This window comes from Osmerus mordax, chromosome 2 (genome assembly GCF_038355195.1).
Source record: "Osmerus mordax isolate fOsmMor3 chromosome 2, fOsmMor3.pri, whole genome shotgun sequence".
Classification (NCBI taxonomy): Eukaryota; Metazoa; Chordata; class Actinopteri; order Osmeriformes; family Osmeridae; genus Osmerus; species Osmerus mordax.
In genome coordinates, this window is record NC_090051.1 from 20,320,140 (window position 1) to 20,343,532 (window position 23,393).

At 50.3% G+C, this 23,393-nt stretch overlaps 2 protein-coding genes across 2 annotated transcripts in view; both read right to left on the bottom strand.

The window, feature by feature from the left end:
- Positions 1-790: 790 nt before the first annotated feature.
- Positions 791-5,279, bottom strand: ecrg4a (ECRG4 augurin precursor a). The gene is given in 5 exon segments (XM_067258997.1): positions 791-1,617; positions 2,760-2,929; positions 3,219-3,266; positions 5,051-5,075; positions 5,077-5,279. Coding segments are annotated over 5 exon segments (438 nt in total). The 5' UTR covers positions 5,122-5,279; the 3' UTR covers positions 791-1,467.
- A 9,429-nt stretch (positions 5,280-14,708) lies between these two features.
- The window catches only part of nck2a (NCK adaptor protein 2a), a 22,473-nt gene continuing 13,788 nt past the window's right edge, over positions 14,709-23,393 (bottom strand). The window contains exons 2-4 of the mRNA XM_067229249.1: positions 21,462-21,703; positions 16,460-17,238; positions 14,709-15,981 (exon numbers count right to left, since the gene is read on the bottom strand). Of these exons, the coding sequence (XP_067085350.1) occupies positions 15,787-15,981; positions 16,460-17,238; positions 21,462-21,687 (1,200 nt within the window). The 5' untranslated portion in view covers positions 21,688-21,703 and the 3' untranslated portion in view covers positions 14,709-15,786. The remainder of the gene's footprint in view (positions 15,982-16,459; positions 17,239-21,461; positions 21,704-23,393) is intronic.

Below are 23,393 nucleotides of genomic sequence, written 5' to 3' on the forward strand. Positions count from 1 at the left end.
ACACAACGCGCGGCAGCCGTGGTCTGTCGCCAGACGGAAGGAGGACTGGGAGGGAGAGAGAGATTAAGGATGGAGAGAGAGAGAGAGAGAGAAGAGGAGCTGTCGTGGACTCTGGCTCTCAGAAGGATGTGCCTGGGCAGCAGGAGAACGATTACAGCGCAACACAAATAGCTGCAGCCACCTCCCAGGATGCTTTGTGTCCGTCAGTAGATGCATCTGTTATTTAAACTGCAGGAGGAGACAAGACGTGGGCGCCATTCACGCTGGGTTGTTTTGTGTTGTGACACGATCAGATTTCGTATTTTTTTTTGTTTATAGTGTTTCTAATGAAACACAGGGGAGGTGGTGGGGGGGGGGGGGGGAGGGGAGGGGAAGGGGGGGGAGGGGAAGGGGGGGTGAAGCGTCTTTATGATCCAGAGTGCACCCCCACACCCTCCGTCACCTTCCCTCTCCGCCATGCTAACACACGCGTCTCCCGCACACAATCAGTGTTCCTTCAGAGGGCTGCCAGTCTGGCGCTTCATACAAAGCAGTTAAGAGTTTCTACTTAGCTGTCTGTGTGTCGTGGTTTTTAAGATTTGTTGTGAAAACTCTGCTGTCAAAAACTTTAATATTATGCTATTCAGTTTCAGGTGAAGATCCTATTTTAATAAAATATTTCAGAATGAAAAATGTAGCGTGCGTGTGTGTCCATGCAGGGGCTGTTCTGTATTTGTTATATGTTACGAAACCTTTACGTCACCTGTTATGGAGTGTAGGTGTGTTTTTGGCGTGGGAGGACAAATACTGGGAGAGTCAGGAAACTTTATTAATCCTGCAAGGATGACAGCCTTGCGCACACTAGTGTACACAACATTCTGTACTTTATGAACTTTACAGCATCAAGCCTTCCTTTCAAAAGAACAAGGTTTCAATAACAAAACAGATAAGGTAAGAATTGTTGTGATACCAAGCTACCAAACAGGAGCAACAGTTTTGTTATAATGTTGCTGATATACAATGTACAAAATCCAACTACAGTACCCAGAGGAAATCCCATTGGTGAGCTGAAGAATTTCCTCCATCACTGTAGTTCTTTTAATGACTTCTGGGGTTCAAACCCAGTTAGATAAAGAGAGGCGGAGCTTGGTTTGTATAGTGAGATTAGCTAATACATTAGTGAGTAGTTTACACAGACTAAAACACTAGTAGGATTAGAATAGTGAAAGTCATTGTTTACGTTGACTTGGTTAACTGCAGAGTGAACAGAGTAGTTTTTCACCCAGGCTATGTTAGGAGTGAATATGTTCTAGTACTAGTTCAGGTTGACTAATACTAATTCAGGTTGACTACTACTAGTTCAGGTTGATTACTACTAGTTCAGTTTGACTAGTACTAGTTCATGTTGACTAGTACTAGTTCATGTTGACTAGTACTAGTTCAGGTTGACTAGTACTAGTTCATGTTGACTAGTACTAGTTCATGTTACTAGTAGTAGTCGTAGTTGACGTTGGCTCCGTGGCGGTAGGAGCTGGGGTATCTTGGTCCGATGGGAGAGTTCTCATCGTAGTGGTGCTGACGCCCCTGGTCGCTGGAGCGGGATTGGTCCATCCAGTAAGATAGGTCCGCCTCCAGCCTCTGTACACACATCCAGAAACACACACACACACAGATGTGTTTGATGGAGAAATATGATGGAAGGAGGTGTGAATGTTTCTGGTGGCCGACACACATCATGGTTGGTAAACCATTGCTGTCATTGCCAGCGGTGAGGAATACACCTGGAAGTGACCACAGTGACCACAGGATGTGACACGTGGAGCCAGTGAAGCAATCCCACCAACTGACAAAGCACGGAAGAATTACTGGTAGATATTGGGCCATTGCAAACACAAACACCATCTCTCCTTCCTTGCTTCACTTTCTCAACTTTGACTACAACTTTCTGACATGGCTCAAAAGCCCATCAAAATCACAGCATAAGAGGACATTTGATCAGAAAATCTGTTTGTCCAAACTTGTCTGCCTGTCAGCTTGCCTGTTTGTATTGACCCACCTGTGTGTCATGTATGTGTGTGTGATTGTGTGTTTGTGTGATGAAGCGAGCATGAAGCGTTTGTCTCCGCCTGCTCTCTCCGCCTCTCTGTCAGACTGAGAGCTACTGAAGGGGGGGGGGGGGGGGGGTTATTATCATCAGCCAGGAACAAGACTGTGTCTGCAGGCTCCTGTCGGGACAGTAGCCTTCTGTCTGTTTGTCCCGGCTCAGACAAAGAGTACAAATCAGTCTGTTCATCTCTCCCTCACATCCCCTCTTTCCCAATCCCTCTCTCATCCTCCCATCCTTACACCCACCTCGGTCCACCAAAACAAACAGTTCACAGGTGTAGGGGTGACAGAACAGTTTCCTGGCTCACATGCCAGCTCTTCTCTGTGACTGGCTGCCATCTGGACACCATCTGTTGGCATCAGGTGAGTTTGTGGAAGGACACAAAGGCTGAAGCCACCTGTGGCCCCAGAGACCCTCGTTACAGTCAAATCCACCCCCGTCTGACTCTACATGTCTCATGGCACACAGGCTTATGCCCATTGACTCATTTTGAATAGTTTGTTTGAACCCAAAGCCGTTGGAGGGGAGGCTAACAGCAAGGGCACTTGCATCCGTTACTCTGTTCTACCCAGTTTGTATCATAGCCTTGCTGTTTAGTCCTCTCTCGCTCTCTCTCACTGTCTCTCACTGTCTCTCACTGTCTCTCTCTCTCCCTTTCCCTGTCTCCTCTCACCGTCTCGTCAAATCCCATGTACATGAACTGCTGGATCCATTGCTGAACATCTGGCCGACTGCGGTCCCAGATGTTCCTCTTGGGCCTCCGTAGTTTGGCCAGGAACTCCTTGGCCTTGGAGGCAGGGACGGCCACCGCAGCCCGGACAGGTGCACTACTGCCTCCCACCACTGGGGGGAGACAGAGAGGGTAAGGTTTAGGAGACCTTAGAACAGGGCTCTCCAACGTTACTGGAACTCTACCTGCCAGTTGTTTTTTGCTGTTGGAGACCCCTGACATAGAATCAATGTAGAACTGAAGACTAAGGTAGCATTCTGGAAGGAGTAGAAACTAGGGTAAATCAAGTGTTCCAAGTACATGACTGGTCTGTCAAGTCGTAGGTGGATTGGTTAATATCTGTAAAAAGGGAGTGTTTGATGTGGAATGAACGTGACACACAGAATGTTTGATGTACTGTACCTTCTCTCTTTTTCAAGATCCTTTCCAGACCTTTATCACTGGAGACATCTGGACAAGTCACAGGAAACGTAGAGTTAATGCACTGTACACAGAGTAGAGTTAATGCGCTGAACACAGAGTAGAGTCAATGCGCTGTACACAGAGTAGAGTCAATGCGCTGAACACAGAGAAAGGGCCCTGTTTTCCATGAGATGAAAATTATTATGTACACACACATTGCCTGGCGATCCTCTTAGAAAAAAACATTCACAGCCTCCGGTGGAACACGCTGAAAATTGTGGGTGTGGGTTGCAAATGAGCTCTGCTCAACAGCAAAAAGACCAATTTCACCACTGAACTTTTCTTATCTGCTCTGCAGTCAGCCCGGTGGAGCAGAGCTGGGGGAGGAAGGGCTTTCATGTCGTGGGAATGTGAAATGGTGGCTGTTTCCCTTTTGTTGCCTAGCATCTAAATTTGACCATGACTCAGATTTTCCATGTCGAACTCTACCTGCCGTGCTCTCTAATCCTCTCTCTCTCTGTCTCTCTCTCTCTCCAAAAAAAAGTACAAAAAACCTCTCTCATTAAACGAGGTGAGCCCACTGACTGTAGGAGACAGAACCGCCGCTGGTCTGGTCTACACTCCTCCTCCCGCGCTCCACTGCACCACGTCCACACCTCCGTCCCCCACTCCGCCTGCTTTCATCTCTCCATCCCCAAAAAAGTTAGTTTCAGGATGTTGTTTTCCCTTGACTCCCCCAATTGAGATTTTTCTGCTTTCATCTGTCCTTTTCCCCCAAAAGGACTGCTGGAGTTTATTGCTCAACATCTGTGTGTGTGACACACAGTGTGTGTGTGTGTTGTGAGAGAGAGAGAGAGAGAGAGCAGAGAGAGAGAGAGAGAGGCAAGAGAGAGAGAGAGAGAGGCAGAGAGAGAGAGAGAGAGGCAGAGAGAGAGAGAGAGAGAGAGAGAGAGAGAGAGAGAGAGAGAGAGAGAGAGAGAGAGAGAGAGAAGAGAGGAGAGAGAGAGAGAGAGAGAGAGAGAGAGAGAGAGAGAGAGAGAGAGAGAAGAGAGAGAGAGAGAGAGAGAGAGAGAGAGAGTCAATGCGCGTGAAACATCTTCTGCTCCCCCCTCTAATGACGTGAGTTTTCACCCCTCCTGCCGGTCCCACTGCCATGCCAAGCACAGCAGAGTGCCATGATCATTTGACTTTCTCAAAACCCTATAAATGGAGGGTGGACCTGATTTGAAATCGTCTTCAGTAATTCACAATGAACTCATCCAGTACAGGAGTAGAGAGACTGGGAGAGAGAGAGACACGGAGAAGAGGATGGACAGAAACACAGACAGGCTGGCCACGACACTGACACTAGGACAGACAAACCCACCACACATACCAGACAGAGAGACACATACACTCACACCAGACAGAGAAAGACACACACTCACACCAGACAGACAGACACACTCACACTAGGAGAGAGAGAGACACACACACACACTCACACCAGGGAGAGAGAGAGACACACACACTCACACCAGGGAGAGAGAGAGACACACACACACACTCACACTAGGGAGAGAGAGAGACACACACACACACTCACACCAGGGAGAGAGAGAGACACACACACACACTCACACTAGGGAGAGAGAGAGACACACACACACACTCACACCAGGGAGAGAGAGAGACACACACACACACTCACACCAGGGAGAGAGAGAGACACACACACACACTCACACCAGGGAGAGAGAGAGACACACACACACACTCACACCAGGGAGAGAGAGAGACACACACACACTCACACCAGGGAGAGAGACAGCGAGGAGCAGGATGTGGCTCACCTGTAAGGCTCAGCGCTGCCAGCAGAGACTCCGAGCCCTACCAGCCTCAGACACAGCTGCTGGGAAGACATGACTCCTCTCGTCTCCCGCGCTCACCGACCGGGACAAACACCGAAACACTCACACGGTGCACAAGAGATCCAGAAACACTCGCACTGGCACAAGAGATCCAGAAACACTCGCACGGTGCACAAGAGATCCAGAAACACTCGCACGGTGCACAAGAGATCTAGACAGACGAGAGGAGAAGAGACAGGGAGCCGAGGAGAATGGCTGGAGGAGAGAAGAAGAGAGGAAGAGGGGGGGGGGGGTGGCCACATGCACAAGTGTTTGTAGTGGAAACTCTGTCCCATGGTCGGGGGGGGGATGTGGTCAGCAGCCCACAGAAGCGGGCCTGTATTCTCAGCGGACGGGGAGGGGGGGGGGGAGGGGGGGTGGTGGCTCTTAGCCTACTTTTACTGCTAAGTGAAAGTTCATGTGTGCCTGAGGTACTTTTCCACCTCTGCTAAGGACAGAAGCAGCAGTGAGGGAAGGAGAGGGGGAGAGAAGAGGGGGAGGGGTTCCTAAATCCCTCCCCCCCTCACTCATGCACGCATACACAGACACGTATAGAGTTTAACGGGATCACAAGTCTAATCTCAGTTGTGTTGCTGGAGGATACGCCAGGCATGGGACAAGAGACAGTGAGGAGTCCACTGCACTCCTTCCTGTTGTTGTTGTTTGTTAAAAGTGAAGAAGAAGAAAGACGTCTTCCTCCCCGGTCCTTTAATGAAACACACATTTGGTGCTGTGCGTCAGAGAGGAACATAAATGATTCAAGTTTCTGACAGTTTGAGTATTACTCTTCTTCCTGGAAGGTTCCTAAACAAAGGATCTGCATCTGGAGAAAGGGATGGAGGGATGGAGACAGTTATACGACAGGAGAGATGGATGAGGTCCAGCAAAGTTGGTTTAAGGTGACTGACATCAAAGCGTTGAAAGTAATGCAATCCAGCCGTGTCATTATCGGTCCTCTGGTCGACGTGGTTGGTGGAAACAATTCACAATTCGGAGACAATTGAGAACCCACCACGAGTCAAGAAGCCTGCAAGCAAAGGACTTCAAATGCGTGGGAGTGCGTTTGATTTAGTTCACCCAGTAGAGAGGAGCTAGGAGAGGCCTGCCCCCAGGACCCCCTAACCCACCTCTGTGTTTCATCACCTCGCTCGTCTCACAGTCAACTGTGGCAAACAAAGCTGGGTCAGTTCCACTTCTAGAAACCTGATTCCCCACTGTACGGCTGTCCTCGCAGAAGACTCAATACATTTTATGAAGTCTTGTTTCATATACAAACATTTGCTTTGTTAACTTTTCCCACCACAGTGGAATATGGACTAAATCAATGTCGGAAATAGACAGTGTAGATAAATGAATCAGATCAGAAGCGGAAGAATAGTTTTTTTCAGTTTCATGGGAGCTTTGCGTCCAGATGTCCATCCATCTCTGTTTGTTTCTCTCTTTTGGGATCTGCTTGCTCACGCACGCACGCCCACGCATTCTTAAATAAAATGTTCCTCACAATTGCAAAGAATCCCTTTGAGAGGATCATTCTTGGCATCACAGCCTCTTTCATTGTTCTCGTCAAGTAACTGTGCAACTCCACAGTTCGCTAACTATTCTCTCAGCTCATGCTGGATGAAGGCAGAACCGACATCCGCAGAAGAATGATTCCTTCTCCTCTCTCTCTCTCTCCATCCCGCTGATACAAAACTGCAATGCAACCTACAGTACGCATGTAAGTAGATGTTCCGTATTCAGTCGGACTGCTTCTACGTGAAGCGTGAGATAAAACTGAAGATACTTCATCTTGTGTGTTTCAGTGCAGCTGAGCAAGCTGTGACCTGCGCTCCTCAGGTGTGTGTGTGTGTCTGAGTGTCACCAGGCACACCTGCGCTCCTCAGGTGTGAGTGTGTCTGAGTGTCACCAGGCACACCTGCGCTCCTCAGGTGTGAGTGTGTCTGAGTGTCACCAGGCACACCTGCGCTCCTCAGGTGTGAGTGTGTCTGAGTGTCACCAGGCACACCTGCGCTCCTCAGGTGTGAGTGTGTCTGAGTGTCACCAGGCACACCTGCACTCCTCAGGTGTGAGTGTGTCTGAGTGTCACCAGGCACACCTGCACTCCTCAGGTGTGTGAGTGTGTCTGAGTGTCACCAGGCACACCTGCACTCCTCAGGTGTGAGTGTGTCTGAGTGTCACCAGGCACAGCTGCTCTCCTCAGGTGTGTGAGTGTGTCTGAGTGTCACCAGGCACACCTGCACTCCTCAGGTGTGAGTGTGTCTGAGTGTCACCAGGCACACCTGCTCTCCTCAGGTGGAGCCAGCACTCCACAGGGAAAACACACGTCTTTGGATTTAACAGATCGACACACTAATTATTTCCTTTTTTTAATACATAAGAGACTTAGATAAGAAATGTGGGAGATTCCCAGGTTGAAAATTAACACATGCTTGCATGCACACACACACAAAATACAAAATGAAGAACAGCACGTACACACAATCCCCCAGCCTGAGGGCACACACTACACGTTCCCCGAGGTGTGGATTATGTTGAGTCTACTTCGAACGTGCGTATCGTGTTTGTTCATCTGAAGAATAAGATTATCTTGAGGGAGAGAAAAAGGGGGAATAGAAAGAAGACCGTAAACATCCACGAGAAGGAAATTTGGCCCAGAGTCTCTACCTCCTTCCTGGAGAGCTGCAGGCTGGGAGAGGCAGGGCAGGGCAACCTGGGTCCAGACCCTGGCTGGAGGAGGGCAGGGCAGGGCAACCTGGGTCCAGACCCCTGGCTGGAGGAGGGCAGGGCAGGGCAACCTGGGTCCAGACCCTGGCTGGAGGAGGGCAGGGCAGGGCAACCTGGGTCCAGACCCTGGCTGGAGGAGGGCAGGGCAACCTGGGTCCAGACCCTGGCTGGAGGGGGGCAGGGCAGGGCAACCTGGGTCCAGACCCCTGGATGGAGGAGGGCAGGGCATTCTTGGAAGAGAGAGAGATGGTGGGGGTGAGGAGGTAGAGAGAGATGGTGGGGTTGTGAGGAGTACAGTATGATTTGCACGGAGATGACTGATGGAAGGAGGGCAGCTGAGGAGAAGAGAGATGTGAGGTTGTGGAAGAGGGTAAAGTGAGGAGAGGGTGTGTGGTGGATTAACAGGCGGGTTGAACCCGAGGCTGTGGTGAAACTCCTTCCTCCCCTCTGGTCTGCTTTCTCAGAAATAACTGTTCCTGCGTTGAATAATTATGCTGCTTTACCAGATTGTCAACCATATGTTTTTTCTGTTTATCTGAAATAACAGATGTCTCTTTCTCAAGAACATGTTCATTTTCCACCCACACACATGCAGGTCCCCTTCCCCACACCCGTACGCTGTGAAATTACACTGACTTTATCAAAGTGTTGCTGAGATCAGATGACGTTTAAAGCAGTAAGTAAAAGATTCAAGTAATTTCTACTTTGAATGATTTACAAAAAATTAAAGCTGAATCATCAATGTCTGTAGTTAATAACGGTTTTATTATAATTTACCAGCTATGTGTCTACACACCCATGCAGAAGCTACTTTTGCTCAACACTGATCTTGTGATCGATTAAGTGTCCTATTCTCTCTGGGCTCTACACTCCTCCCTCAGTCCCACTGTCCTCCCACACTCCTCCCACAGACCCCCTCTCCTGTCCCCTCTCACTCTCCCCTATCTCTCCTCCTGCCCCACTCTCCACTGTCTCCCCTCTCGCCTCGCTCTCTTCCCATCTGTCCTCCCCCCCCCTTCCCTCTCCCCCCCCCCCTCCCTCCCTCCGTGTATCCTGCAGTCCAGTGTCTTCCCTCCCCTCGCTCCTCCCCTTGCTCTCCCCCCTGCCCCCCGTCTCCCCCCTGTCCTCCCCCCTCCCCCCTGGGACTCCCTCTCCGGTCTCCTGGATCTCTGGTTCTGGCTCATCGTAGCCCAGACTCGTGGCGATAGGGAAGTGAGCCCAGAAGGTTCTGGCCAGATCATCCAGGCGGTCGTACCCCCCCTGGGTCCTCAGCTCCTCCATCCACCCAACGAAGTCCGACGACCACATGTTCCAGTAAGGCATGCTCCGCCTCTCCCTCCGCCCACCTCCCCCTGGGGACCAATCAGATCACGTCAGGCCGACTCTGTTGCTCCACTGGAGATAGCATGAAATTAGGTTTTAGATAAGATTGTTGAATAGATATAACAGCTTGCATAACCTTTATGGTTAGATTGCTGTTGCCAACCCTTTGTATTCTACACAGAAATGATTGTCGGTGTGTACAGTGAAAGGCTGCTTAAATGATTGTGAAACATGCTACCTCTGTGATCCTCCTCTATGGCAGTTCCTTTCTCTTCTCCACCTATGTGAGAGATAGACAGAGAGAGAGAGACAGAGAGAGAGAGAGGCAGAGAGAGAGAGAGAGAGAGAGAGAGAGAGAGAGAGAGAGAGAGAGAGAGAGAGAGAGAGAGAGAGAGAGAGAGAGAGAGAGAGAGAGAGAGTAGAGTACATTTTGGCACCTTTCATTATCATGGAAAGAAAAAAAAACTGATAGGAAAAATAAAAGGTTTTTATTGTGTCAGTGCCAAAGTAAATCTTGCACTTTGCCTCAAAAGTCACATGGAAAAAAAGCTGCTGTCTGTTCTGTCAATGCTTCACTTCTTCCCTTAGAGAGGGATGAAAATGGGAGACTTCTATACAAGCTAGCAGATTGAAACATCTGGGTCAGATAACATGTTTCTAAAAAGAGCTGTAGAACCCAATACGGAGCCCTATAAAAACAAATAGTTCTAGCTGACGGGGCAAAGCGATCAAACCTTACAAGAGCAAAGTTAAACCAAAAATTACAACACCACAGTTCCATTCTATATGGAAGAATTAGACTCCTGTAAAGTTCCAAAAATGCATCGGAGCAGGAGCAGGAGTGTCTGACTGACCTGCCTGGCACAGCAAGCCCAGGTAGAGGCTGCAGAGGAGCAGCGTTGCACGCGCACCACGCATCCTTTCACTGCTGCTGGAGACGCTCGGAGGACAACGTGACTCAGACAGAGCGGCTCTGAGACAGGGAGAAGGAAAGAACACTTCACACCACTGCCGTTATCGCTGATGGAACAATAACGAAAGGGAACATGTAAAGAGGAAATGGACCCCATTCAGTCCAAATGGTCCAATTTCTTTCTGCTCCATTAGTATTGAGACATCCACTCCAATCATGGCCTTCTCAACCATGCTGCTAATGGGATAGATCCATACTGCCTCTAACAACCGAACACACACACACTGTATACATTGTAATGATATCCCTATGCACATGTCTATCTAAACTAACATTCCCTGTACAGTTGTGTAGATGACAAACAGCCTCTTTGTATTCTATCAGGTGTTGTGGTTCCTCTCAGGAGTCTTACCTGCTAGAGGATGCTGTAGAGCAGCCTGGAGCACATCAGCAGTCCCCTGACGTTGTGTGGAGCTTGTGGGCTGGAGGAAATACTCCAGGTGTGAATGGAGGGAGAGGGGAGACGGGCAAGAGGGAGGAGAGGAGGGAGGAGAGGAGGGAAGAGAGGAGGGAAGAAAGGAGAGAAGAGAGGGGAGGAGGGAGGAGAGGAGGGAAGAGAGGAGGGAAGAGAGGAGAGAAGAGAGGGGAGGAGGGAGGAGAGGAGGGAGTCTGGGGCCAAGACGTCTCTGTTTATTTTTCCCAGTTCCTCTGGACGGTAGGTGTGACCTGCGAGTCTCACACCTCCACACCAACCACAGGCCTGGCCTGGGCGCTCCTCGGAACAGTTAGACACACAGTGGGTCTCACGCTTCACGTAGAAGCAGTCCGACTGAATACGGAACATCTACTTACATGCGTACTGTAGGTTGCTGATACATAGTTTTGTATCAGCGGGATGGAGGGAGAGAGTGTGTGTGTGTGTGTGTGCGTGCGTGCGAGAGAGAGAGAGAGAGAGAGAGAGAGCTTTGATGGAGGCAGATAGGAAGGGAAGACAGCCAGTGCCAGAGATGCCAGCTGATTCTCCCTGTGTTGACATCACAGAGAGAAGGCTTCTCTGAAGTGAATGGATTCAGACTGGCACGTATGTGCGGAGAGTAAGCACTGTATCCAGACACCTCTCTGTGTTGTGTGCCAGGGAAGTTTCCCATAGGTTGGCACTGGGATAACAGAGCATGCACTCTTCTTCATAGCTAGCAGTGCGGCATGGACTTTGATTTACATTCAGCACAGCTGTCTAGCTTAGCTTGATATTGTGTGTTAGGACAGCTTGCTAATAAAGCCTTATACTACAATGTCCATAGTTAGTTGGGAGACAAAGTTGTCATGGAGAAAAATACCACCATCTGCTGTGTAATCCAGTCAGACCACACAGGCTTATTCATCCCCTCCCTGCTTGAAGTGATATCTGATCTAAAATGACTGGGTGGGTGATAAAACGTTGTCTTCTACACAGCTGTTATTTATCCATTCATGTCAAATCGGTTATTTAACGCAGAGAAAAGAAGAATCTCAGAGTTATCAAAACCATCCCAGGGATGTGGTTTGTGGACGGCACAAGATACACCGCTTCAAAAATGGCCGTCCTCGGTCCATGGTTGCTGTGGAGGCGTCCACAGAACCCAGCCAGGAAGTGGAGACCACACACGCACATACATCAGTGTAGAACAACATCCATCAGCGGGTACATTAAGTAGATCTGACAGGCAAAAAAGGCAGAGGACACAGGCCGAGATGACAGCCTGTAGACAAGGCAACATATATATACATACATATATATACATACATATATATATATATATATACATACATATATATATATATATATATATGTATGTATGTATATATATATATATATATATATATATATATATATATATGTATGTATGTATATGTATGTATATATATATATATATATATGTATGTATGTATATATATATATATATATATATATATATATATATATGTATGTATGTATATATATAATATATATATATATATATATATGTATGTATGTATATGTATGTATATGTAACCCCTTGAGGGTTAGGGTTGGTTGAGGGGCAGTTCTATGGGCAGTTCTATGGGCAGTTCTATGGGCAGTTCTATGGGCAGTTCTATGGGCAGTTCTATGGGCAGTTCTATGGGCAGTTCTATGGGCAGTTCTATGGGCAGTTCTATGGGCAGTTCTATGGGCAGTTCTATGGGCAGTTCTATGGGCAGTTCTATGGGCAGTTCTATGGGCAGTTCTATGGGCAGTTCTATGGGCAGTTCTATGGGCAGTTCTATGGGCAGTTCTATGGGCAGTTCTATGGGCAGTTCTATGGGCAGTTCTATGGGCAGTTCTATGGGCAGTTCTATGGGCAGTTCTATGGGCAGTTCTATGGGCATATGTGAAGCCCTCTGTGACATGCTTGCGTGTAAAAAGGGCTATACAAATACATTTGATTTGATTTATATATATATACACACACACACACACACACACACACACACACGTACATAGTATATATATATATTTATTTATATTGTATCTGTGTGAAAGAGGAGGTAATGGTGGAAAGCGGGATGAGGGAGGAAGGGAAGAGTTAAAAGCTTTTCCATCCATGACGGCGTGAGGCCAAGTTTACAGAAGAGAGTGCTTGATGACTGTTCTCTGTTCTTTCCAACTAGCAGCTGCTCTAATGCACTGTGAAGCCATACTTCACGTGTAACTTACATAAGCCAGGAGGCGGCGAGGAAGAGGGTAGAAAGAGGAAGATCTTTTAAGTGCATGGCCTTTCAATTTTCCAAAAGTGCGGATGATTTGACCATCCTACAAACCTGCGAGCACACACACAAACCAGGCTGTTATTGAGGCATCTCCAGAGCAGGACTACGTAGAAAGACAGGTGGCTGAGCGGTGAGGGTATCGGGCTAGTAATCTGAAGGTTGCCAGTTCGATTCCCGTCCGTGCCAAAGTGCAAGTGAGGTGAAGTGCAAAGTGCCTTTGCACTTCACCCTACTTGCCTTGGGGGGAATGTCCCTGTACTTACTGTAAGTCACTCTGGATAAGAGTGTCTGCTAAATGACTAAATGTAAATGAAAGTCAGTTAGCCATGGATAACGGACAGTGAGGGTTTCTCTTCTGACTCTCTGGGAGATACACCACTGCCCTCTGTTGGTGCTCCAGGAGTACTGCCCAGGGACCCCTCCCCTCTCTGTCATCACCTCCCTCCTCTGTCTTAGCAACTCCTCTCCTCCTATCCCACCCCCTCCTCTCTTACCTACACATCCTCTCCCTCTACCCCCCTTTTGGTCTCAAATCAACACAGCCAGCTTCCATTTCCTCATCCGCCCCTTCGTTCCTAAGATCAGTTTGTTTCTACATTGTCTCTTCATAGGGAACATTGTTCCAGCATGAACACCAGCTGGTCATGCCCTATGGCACCACAGACAGAGAATAATAACAGTGCTCCATGACATCCAATGTATGGAACAAACCTCTCTCCCTATCTAATCAGCGAGACATATCGAAATGTCTGGCTGTTTTACCTCCACAGGTTGTCTGCATCACATGACTAGGCTGTCTGTTGGTAAGACTGACTCTGGACATCTGAAAGATAGATATTAGTCATTCTTTATGGTGACATTCAGGCAGGAGCAATCAATTCATCTGTGAAATCAATGTGACACCCCTGTCTGTCAGCAGCCAGGAATCAGGCCTGCGACAGACAGCGCTAATCGATGGCAGAGCCAGACACTCACTCATCCTTGCATGCCTGAGGAATCAAGAGCCTGAAAGGCTGCATTTAACATGACTGACACAGATGTTATCAGTCGTGCCATCAGCAGTAATATCAGGCTAGCAGACGAGGACCAATCACTCATCAGACATACTACCGACAGAAACACAGACACATCGCTTTTTCATTTTTTAGTATTCTGTAAAAACTTTTATTGAACAAAAGTATTTCAATTCTCACCACATGGTCGGCGGTACAGTACCTTAAGTTGGATCAAAACGATTCATATATGCACCTTGTCATTTCATTCTGAATATATACACACAGTGGACTGAAGAATTAAATAACATTGCTCAATAACATTCAGATATATCATCATCATCATCATCATCATCATCATCATCATCATCATCATCTCCTAAAAAAGCTGTGACCCTCTGAAATGACACTCAAACATACATACTGCAGGAAAAGGAAAAGAAACTCCGCCAACAAAGTTTGTTATTACTCTTGAATTAGTGCTCTCCCTGGTTCACCCCGCTATGTGGGCATCAGTTAGTCAACGACAAGAAGAGATGAGTTGCTGTGGCTCTCGGCAATTGGGACAGTAGAGTCCATTGGAGTCAAGTAGAAGCATCATAGAATGGATCAAACGACAGATGCAGTCAAAGTAAAGATGATGAAAACATCAAGTAGCGGTTTGGCAGAGTGGAGTAGATGGCTGTACAGTTAACCAATCGGTAGGCAGAACTGTCAATGGGCAAGGATTTGAAGCCAATAGAATCGCTGGATTACAGGTAGTGGGTGTGGCACATTTGGTTGTTGATTACAGACAGTCCAGCTCTCCGGACATCAGAGGCCCTCTCCATCTCCTAAGTGGACTACCACTTCTTTTTTTTCTTATTTTTTTTTTTCTTACTACTTCCCTCCTTCCTCCACATCTTATTTACTCAACCAACCCTCTGTCCCTCTGTAGTCAGGATTACAGCCAGGTACAGACATACAGCCTTTCATCATCGCATGCCACAACGTTGGTCACATTCAAGCTATAATGGCGCCCCCTACAGGAAGACAGCAATGATCAAAACAGCTGATGCAATCTCAGTTACAAGAGCCAGTGGAGCAGGATAGACTTGAAGGTAGAGAGGGAGGGAGAGGAGCAGAAGTAGGGCGAAGGTAGAGAAGGACTTCTAGGAGCAGAGAATGAGGAGAGGGGTCTGGGGTTGGCGAGAGACGACAAGGCAGAAGAGTGTTTTCACCACGCTGATCTACACTCTGAACCTCTGGAGAGAGTTCACCTGCACTCTGAACCTCTGGAGAGGGTTCACCAGCACTCTGAACCTCTGGAAAGGGTTCACCAGCACTCTGAACCTCTGTAGAGAGTTCACCTGCACTCTGAACCTCTGGAGAGGGTTCACCAGCACTCTGAACCTCTGGAGAGGGTTCACCTGCACTCTGAACCTCTGGAGAGGGTTCACCAGCACTCTGAACCTCTGGAGAGAGTTCACCTGCACTCTGAACCTCTGGAGAGGGTTCACCAGCACTCTGAACCTCTGGAGAGAGTTCAGTACCAAACAGGCATTCAGACATCTTTCAAAAGGAAACAAAAAGACAAAACAGCCAGACAGACAAAACGACAAACAGCCCCCATACAGACCACCCTTCCAGAGTTCAACATTCTCCCTGCCCAGCTCTCCAGACATGTGTGTGTGTGTGTGTGTGTGTGCGTGGGTGTCCAAGTCGTCTGTAGGACGAGACCCCACGATATTACAACAAGAGGACCCAGAGCTAAGGCTTACATTAAGACGAGTTACTGATATCTGTGGGCACTGGGGAGCGTGTGCGGGTGTGTGTGTATGTATATATGTGTTTATACTTGTGAGTACCTTAGGTCTGTTAGTGTGTGTGTGTGTCTGTATATGTAATCATGATGGTGTATATACATGTCATTACCTCAGTTCTGTTAAGTGTGTGAAGGCGTTTGTGTGTGCGTGGTGTCACAGCAGTGGTTTGACCAGGTAGAGCTTGTCGCCGTGCTCGCTGGTGAAGATGGGAGCCTTCTTGTAGTGCTCCACCAGTTCTTCCATGGAGGAAAACCTGCGCTGGCCGATACAGTAGGAGCCGTCAGCCAACAGCACCTTAAAGTGCTTGTTCTTCCCAATGGCCTTCAGGGACACCGAGAAGTCACTGGGCTGGAGAGAGGGAGGGAAGGGGGGGGAGGGGCAGAGAGAAAGAAAGAGGGGGAGGAGGTAGGGAGAGTTGATGGAGGGAAAGAATAGTGGAGGAAGGGAGAACGAGACCCATGGAAGGAAGGAGAGGGTGAGAGGGTGGGAAAAGAGGGGTGGCAGGGAGAGGCAGAAGGAGGGAGATGTGGAAAACAAAGGAAATCAGTTTATAAAGTCATTCGACATGTATAGATACAATAGACAATACACCCATTCACCAGCAGGGGGCAGTATGGGACCACAGCAACTCCACACCTCTACTCCCAATTGCCGTCTTCTCTCGTTCCCTCCCAGAACTCTCTATCCCACCTGTCGTCCTCTGTTGTTTAACTCCACATCCTCCACATCTCCCAAAAGACCTTTCCTAAAACCCCTCCCATTTCTCCTCCCCCTCCTCCTCCCCCCCATCCCCACACCCTCATCCCCTCCCCCTCCCCTCACTCACAGACGACTCGCTGTCCCGTATGAGGAAGTCTCCCACATCTGCCCTCTCGTTGAGGACGCTCTCCGCCTGGTTCCGGGTGATGCCTCCGTAGTACCAGTCCCGGCCCGCAAACTTGCCCACCCGGACCGGGCCCAGAACGGGCCTCTTCAGCGGGGAGCTGTGGACCGGCGAGGAGGGCAAGGGCTTGGAGGCTCCGTCGCTCAGGACCGCCACATAGTTCTTGGGGACCAGGCCGACCAGGCCGCGGCTGGTCCTGCACCTCCACCACTCGGGGTCGTTCTCGGGCTTCTCCACCACCTCCATCACCTCCCCCTTCTCAAAGTTCAGCTCCTCCTCCGTCACGGAGCTGAAGGGGTACAGAGTCTGGACCGTGTGGAGGACTCCGCCCCCCGCCGCCCCCCCGTTGGCCAGTGCCGCCCCGCCTCCGGGGGCGCTCCCCGGCCCCTCCCCTCCCCTCGGAGGCTCCTCCCCCGCCGGCTCCTCCTGGACGTAGTTGGAGGGGAACCAGCCCACCCTCCCCCCCTGGCTCCCCCGCCACCAGCCGTCGCTGCACTTCTCCATGACGACCACACGCGACCCTTTGGCCAGGGTCAGCTCGTCCTCGCGCTCCGCCGTGTAGACAAACTTGACCACGGCGGGGATCTCCAGGTCGTACACCCTCTCAGCTCCTCCTCCCCCACTTCCCCCTCCGCTGCTCCCATTGGAGGGGCTCTCCGTGTCGGAGCTGGGCGTGGGGGAGGTGTCACGCGTGCTCAACTTCCTCCTGGTCTTACCCAAGCCTGGGGAAGGAGGAGAGAGAGAGGAGAGAGGAGAGGGGAGAGGGGAGAGGGAGAGAATCCTTATATTATTTCATCTGTTAACAGGACATTTTATCTTCCAAAAAACAAACCTTATAATTGAACAGAGATCACACATGGTGCTTTGATTGAGACTCTCATGAGTTTCAGTGCAGGCTCGGTTAGTAAACATGGTTTGTGGGCTCTGCTGAGACTCATGATGAGTCTGAAGTCTCCAGGCCTGTGATGGCTCATTACTGGAACACAGAGGAGAGCCAGCAGAGGAGGCTGCTTAGCGTGGGACGGCCCTGATGCCAGCAGCTCCGTGGGGGCAGCATGAAGGGGTTAGAGGGGCAGGGAACTAATTGAGGCTGCAGGCTGCACTTGAGGCCCAGTGGGAAGGTAAACAAATTCTATCAAGTAGGCGGGGGGGGGGGGGGAGACTTTAACCCCAACACACACGCAAACCCGAAAGAGAGGAGAGACGGAAGGCTGTTCGGTCTCTCCTAATGTCCGCCTGCCTGCCACATCATCAAAAGCTCTCCCTCCTACCTAGCCTTCCATCTCTGCTTTGGCCTCTCAGTCTCCCACAGCACAAAGGCTACACTTTCAAAGTGCCGCCGTTTAGAGCCTGGTGCCCAGAGAGCACCAGGACCTGAACACTTCACACACTGCCCCAGTCTCTCAGCCGTCACAAGAGAAATCCCTTTAGTCTGTGATGGTGCAGAACCATCCACCTCGAGGGACCTGGGTCCAACAGCTGTAAAAGATGGACTGAGTTGGAACTGAACTCTAATTTGCACTTTTGAGATTGAGCCACACGGTACAAAGTTTTTTGCTCTGTTAAATATTCATCCAGTTGTGTGAATTGAGAAGAGTGGTGGTTTTGTCTCGGCTCTCTAGGGACGGCCTCCCGAGACAGTTTGCACAGTAAACGTGGTCGATCAAAGCCGTCTCCTGGGTCTACATGCACGTGTGGGAGATTATGACACAGGGGAGGAGGAGGAGGAGGAGTAGTAGTAGATACATGTACATGTGGGGGATTCTGGTGCAGAAGGACAGGAGGGCAGGAGGACAGGAGGACAGGAAGGGCAGGAGGGCAGGAGGACAGGAGGGGCAGGAGGACTGGAGGACAGGAGGGGCAGGAGGACAGGAAGGGCAGGAGGGACAGGAGGGGCAGGAGGGCAGGAGGACAGTAGGGCAGGAGACTGATTGGCTGTTGAGCAGCAGGCAGAACAGGGACGTGTCTGCATGGAGGAAACAGCTCTGGCTGAACTCTGGGAAGTTGTCGGGTTCAGGCAGAGTGGCACCAAACTTTCCTCCTCTCATGTTGATGATGGCGGGAGAGAAGCCAGAGAGAGACAAAGAGAAAGAGAGAGATCCCTGAGCAGCTGTCTAACATACAGTGGACCAGGCACATCAGAGAACCCAACTGACAGGACAGAGAGAGGAAGAGACAGAGAGGGAGAGAGAAAGAGGGAGAGAGATGCAAATGCAAACATGTCTGGAATACAGAACAGACAGGACTGTTTAAGTGAACAGGGTAAACTGTGATGTGACAGTATCTGGAGGTGTGTTGTACCGTATGAGACGTGTGCGGGCACGCGCAGTCTAACCCAACACGTTTAGAAGAAAAATCGTAGCGTTTAATTGGTGAAAACCGGATTGTGCCCTTCAGGATTCAATGATTCCAAGGATTTTGAAGGTTATTTAACCCGTTTACTGTAAAGTCATGTTTCTTTTTTTGCACATACTTGTGGGTCAGTATGTAAATATAATAAGCTCTGTTAACAGCTCAGTATACACACACGCACGCACAGACACAGACAACCTTCCATCTCACTAATTTCCACTTCAAAATCACTGGCCTGGCAAAGGAACAGTCTACATTCCCTCCTCCCACACTCTCTCTCCTTCCACATGTCCTTCACCAACTCCTCCCACTGAACTGGGTGTCTGGGAGCGTAGCTGAGTCTTGAGGTTAGCTACCCGCTTCCCGTCGCCAGCCCTGAGGCCTGCAGCTCAAGCAGCACAGCTGACCAGCCCAGTCCCAGAGCACACACCCTGGGTCAGCCCTCACCCCTGGAACACAGCTGACCAGCCCAGTCCCAGAGCACACACCCTGGGTCAGCCATAACCACAGTAGACCCACCTCAGCCTGTACCTCCAGAGGAGACAGCCTATCTCGTGCTCGTACAGGCTGCTTAGCGCATGTGTCCTGGGGCCAGGTGTGTCTCTTCCCCTTTAAGAGGACGCACCTGGGCCAGGTGTGTCTCTTCCCCTTTAAGAGGACGCACCTGGGCCCGGAGTGTCTCTTCCCCTTTAAGAGGACGCACCCGGGCCAGGTGTCTCTTCCCCTTTAAGAGGACGCACCTGGGCCAAGTTTAGGAACATGACCTGGGCCAGGTGTGTCTCTTCCCCTTTAAGAGGACGTGGGACGCACAGAGAACAGCCCTTCCTTTCCGCAGCAAACTTTTGTTTTGAGTTGTGGCAAACTTTTGACTTCTGTCAACACACCCTTCAACGCTGCTCACCGTCACGACTCATTCACACCCACATGCATACCACTGACCTACATACCTCATCATTGGTTATGTTTAATATGATTATTTTCTTTAACCGATTAATAAAGTACCACAGCAGGTAGTACTCTGTAGTACTCTGCTCCCCTTTTTTCTGTGGCAAGCATTGCGCCGGGTTAGTGACACTCGTTACATGAGGCAGTTTAAGCACATGACCTTGTTTTGCATGTTAAGTGTTGACACAGTGGTAGGCTTCCCGCTGGAGCGCGTGTTCCTGGCTGCATGTGGCCGCCTCCACAAGCAGCCCTCACTTCACCACTGGCTCTACACGGCACAGTCCAGAACACAGTCTACAAACACACAGGCTCTGTGTGTGTGTGTGTGTGTGTGTGTGGGTGGATGATATGGTTGTGTGGATGCGCTTACAGGGTTGTGTGCGCCCATTTGTACGTGTGCATTTGTGTGTGTGTCCATATCTGTGTGGGTCCGTCCGTCCATCTGTCTGCATGTACGTGTGTGTGTGTGTGTGTGTGTATGTGTGTGCGGTAAAGCAAGGCTAGCGTAGTGTGTAGAAGGGGGGTTGTGGGTCTCGCTGGGCTAGTTCAGCTCCTAGAACAGAGTAGAGGGAGAGGACCTCCACCAAGAATGAGGCCAGACTGTTCTATTCTATACCTGACACAGTTAGACACAGAGACTAGATGGAAGCTCTCTGCACAGGCATTATAGCCCTTACCATCACAGCCACTGTACTTGATTACTGGTCCTGATCGATAGGAAACAGTCACTGATACTGATAGACACGAAAAATTAGCACACACACGGATGTAGAAACGCACGCACGCATGCACGCACACACACACACGCACACACAGTGAGTGATAGCGTTTGGGGAGTGGAAGTGGCAGGCAGTGCAATGTTGGCCCACATAGTGGTGGAGAGTCTCCCCCAGGGCCTGTCTCTACACAGCCCTCAGGAAGCACTGTCAGAAACAGACACTCGCCATCATCCCTCATCCCTTTCTCCTCCCTCTCTCCTCTCCCTCCTCCCTCTCTCCTCTCCCTCATCCCTCTCTCCTCTTCCTCCTCTCCCTCATCCCTCTCTCCCGATGCTCCCTTCTCCCCTCTCTGTCTTTTATGTCTCTGCGCTAACCGTTTCTCTACCCCTCTGTTTCTCTTCTCCTCTCCTCTATCCCTCTCTCCCTCTCTTTCTCTCTGTTTCGTGATGTGTGCTGACAGGATGCAGACTATTTAATTTGTACATCTACGACTGCCAGGAGAAATGAGGCCTGTTTACTGCTCTGCTCCCCCTGTCTTTGCGTGCGTCTGTCTGTCTCTCTCCTCCTGTCTTTCTGCCTCCCAAAACCTTCCTCCCTGCCTCTCCGTCTCTGCCTCCACACAATTCTGTCCCTGCCTCTCTCTCCTGACTCTGTTTCTCGTCATCTGCCTTCCCGCCAGGAGAGAGAAAAAGAGAGCAAAAAGAGAACTGGAGACAAGAGCAAAAGAGAGTGAAGGAGAGAGTGACAGAGAGATGCAGAGAGGGGAGTAGAGAGAGGGAAAGCCAGAAGGAGCCAGATCAGTGTTGGATCTCCTCCTCCAGCCCTGACTTCTTCGGGCAGAGAGGATTATCCCTCAGTGTTTACTGCATCTGCTGTAGTCAAGTAGCGGGGCAGCGCAAACACACACACACACACACACACACACCTACCTAACGTGTCTTTGATGTTCTTGACCAGCGAGGCCTTCTTCAGGCTGTTCTTGCGCTCCACGTAGTTGGACGGCACATAGCCCGTCTGGTTGGCGGCGTTGCGGACCCTCCACCACGTCTTGGAGTCGTCCAATAGCAGGAGGCGCTCGTTCTTCCTGATGTCCAGCTCCTGGTCCTGCTGGGCCGTGTAGTCCCACTTGGCTACAACTGTCACCTCCTCCGTCATCTTTCATGGAGTCTCCCTGCGGAGGGGAGACGGGGAGGGAGAGAGAGGAGAGAGGGGAGGTGGGGGGGAGGGAGGGGAGGGGAGACGGGGAGGGAGAGAGAGGAGAGAGGGGAGGTGGGGGGGGGAGGGAGGGGAGAGAGGGGAGGGGAGACGGGGAGGGAGAGAGAGGAGAGAGGGGAGGTGGGGGGGGGGAGGGAGGGGAGAGAGGGGAGGGGAGACGGGGGGGAGAGAGAGGAGAGAGGGGAGGTGGGGGGGAGGGAGGGAGGGGAGAGAGGGGAGGTGGGGGGGGGAGGGAGGGGAGACGGGGGGAGGGGGAGAGGGGAGGTGGGGGGGGGGAGGGAGGGGAGAGAGGGGAGACGGGGGGGGGGGGGAGAGAGGAGAGGTGGGGGGGGAGGGAGGGAGGGGAGAGAGGGGAGGGAGGGGGTGGAGAGGGGGAGGTGGGAGGGGGGGAGGACGAGGGGAGAAGGAGAGAAAGGACAGGATGGAGAGGGAGGAGCAGAGGGAAAATTGGTCAGGATTTGGTTCGACGACAATTATCGTCTCAAACATTCTGCCCGGGCACATACACACTCGCTACTGCCCATTAGTGCATTCGAGACAGTCAGACATGCAGTCAGGCCGAGATTATCTCTGCTCTATTTCACCAGACATGAGAGTCAGGTGAACCCAACACACAGCTTCACAAGAGCACCTTCCCTGCATGGAAATATGCATGCGGTAGAGAGTGGGTGCGCGTGTACATGGGAGAATGTCCTAAAACAAAACGAGCAGCGCTCCATACCCCGGCCCTGAACGTGCTTTCAAACAGGCTGTCCTCTCCGCTGCCTGCCAGCATGTGAGCGGGGCTCTACTGATACACAGTGCCCTCTCTGTTTGCTACAATGACACCCCTGAGATGGGTCTATGTTTAGAACAGGGCTAAGTTCAGACTCCAGGAAGCCTGGGAAGAGATCGCTCTACTACAGGAAGCAGCATCAGTAAACATGAAACACCCACTGGAAGAGGGGAGAGAGGGGGAGACCGTGAGAGAGAGACACACACAGAAACAAGAGAAAACAATGACTGGTATGACGATTAAGCATGATGATAAATATTTTAGAATATGGCCATTATGCTGAGGTAAACAGACAACACGAGCGAGGCAACATCACACTTTCTAACTCTGGACAATCAGGCATCTTTCTCATTTGTCTTGTACCCTAATGAAACACATCAGACCTATCTAATAGATCACAGAACTCCTCAAATAGCCATGGATTAATAATGGAGCATGTGAACGGTAATGTCCCGGGGAAGTATCTATCATGCCGGAGCCTGAGGAAGTGGAATACTCCACAACTTCAAAACACTGAGATGAAACTCAGCTAACCGCCACAGGGCACAGGATAGTGTGTGTGTGTGTGTGTGTGTGTGTGTGTGTGTGTGTGTGTGTGTGTGTGCAGACACATTTGTGACTGTGTGTGGAATGGAGAATAAAGTTTACCAGAAGCAGCCCACCCACACACACACACACACATTCCCTCAAATCTCCTTCTCCTTAAATTTTGTAATAAGAGCCAGAAATGAAACACAGCCACTAAATAGAGTTATAACTCAGGAGAAGAAGCACAATTAGACCCCATAAAGGATTCCATTACAGCTGCATAGATTAATTTCTCCTGCGCAGCCGATCCTTCATCTGCTGCTACAGTAATAGCAGCACTCAG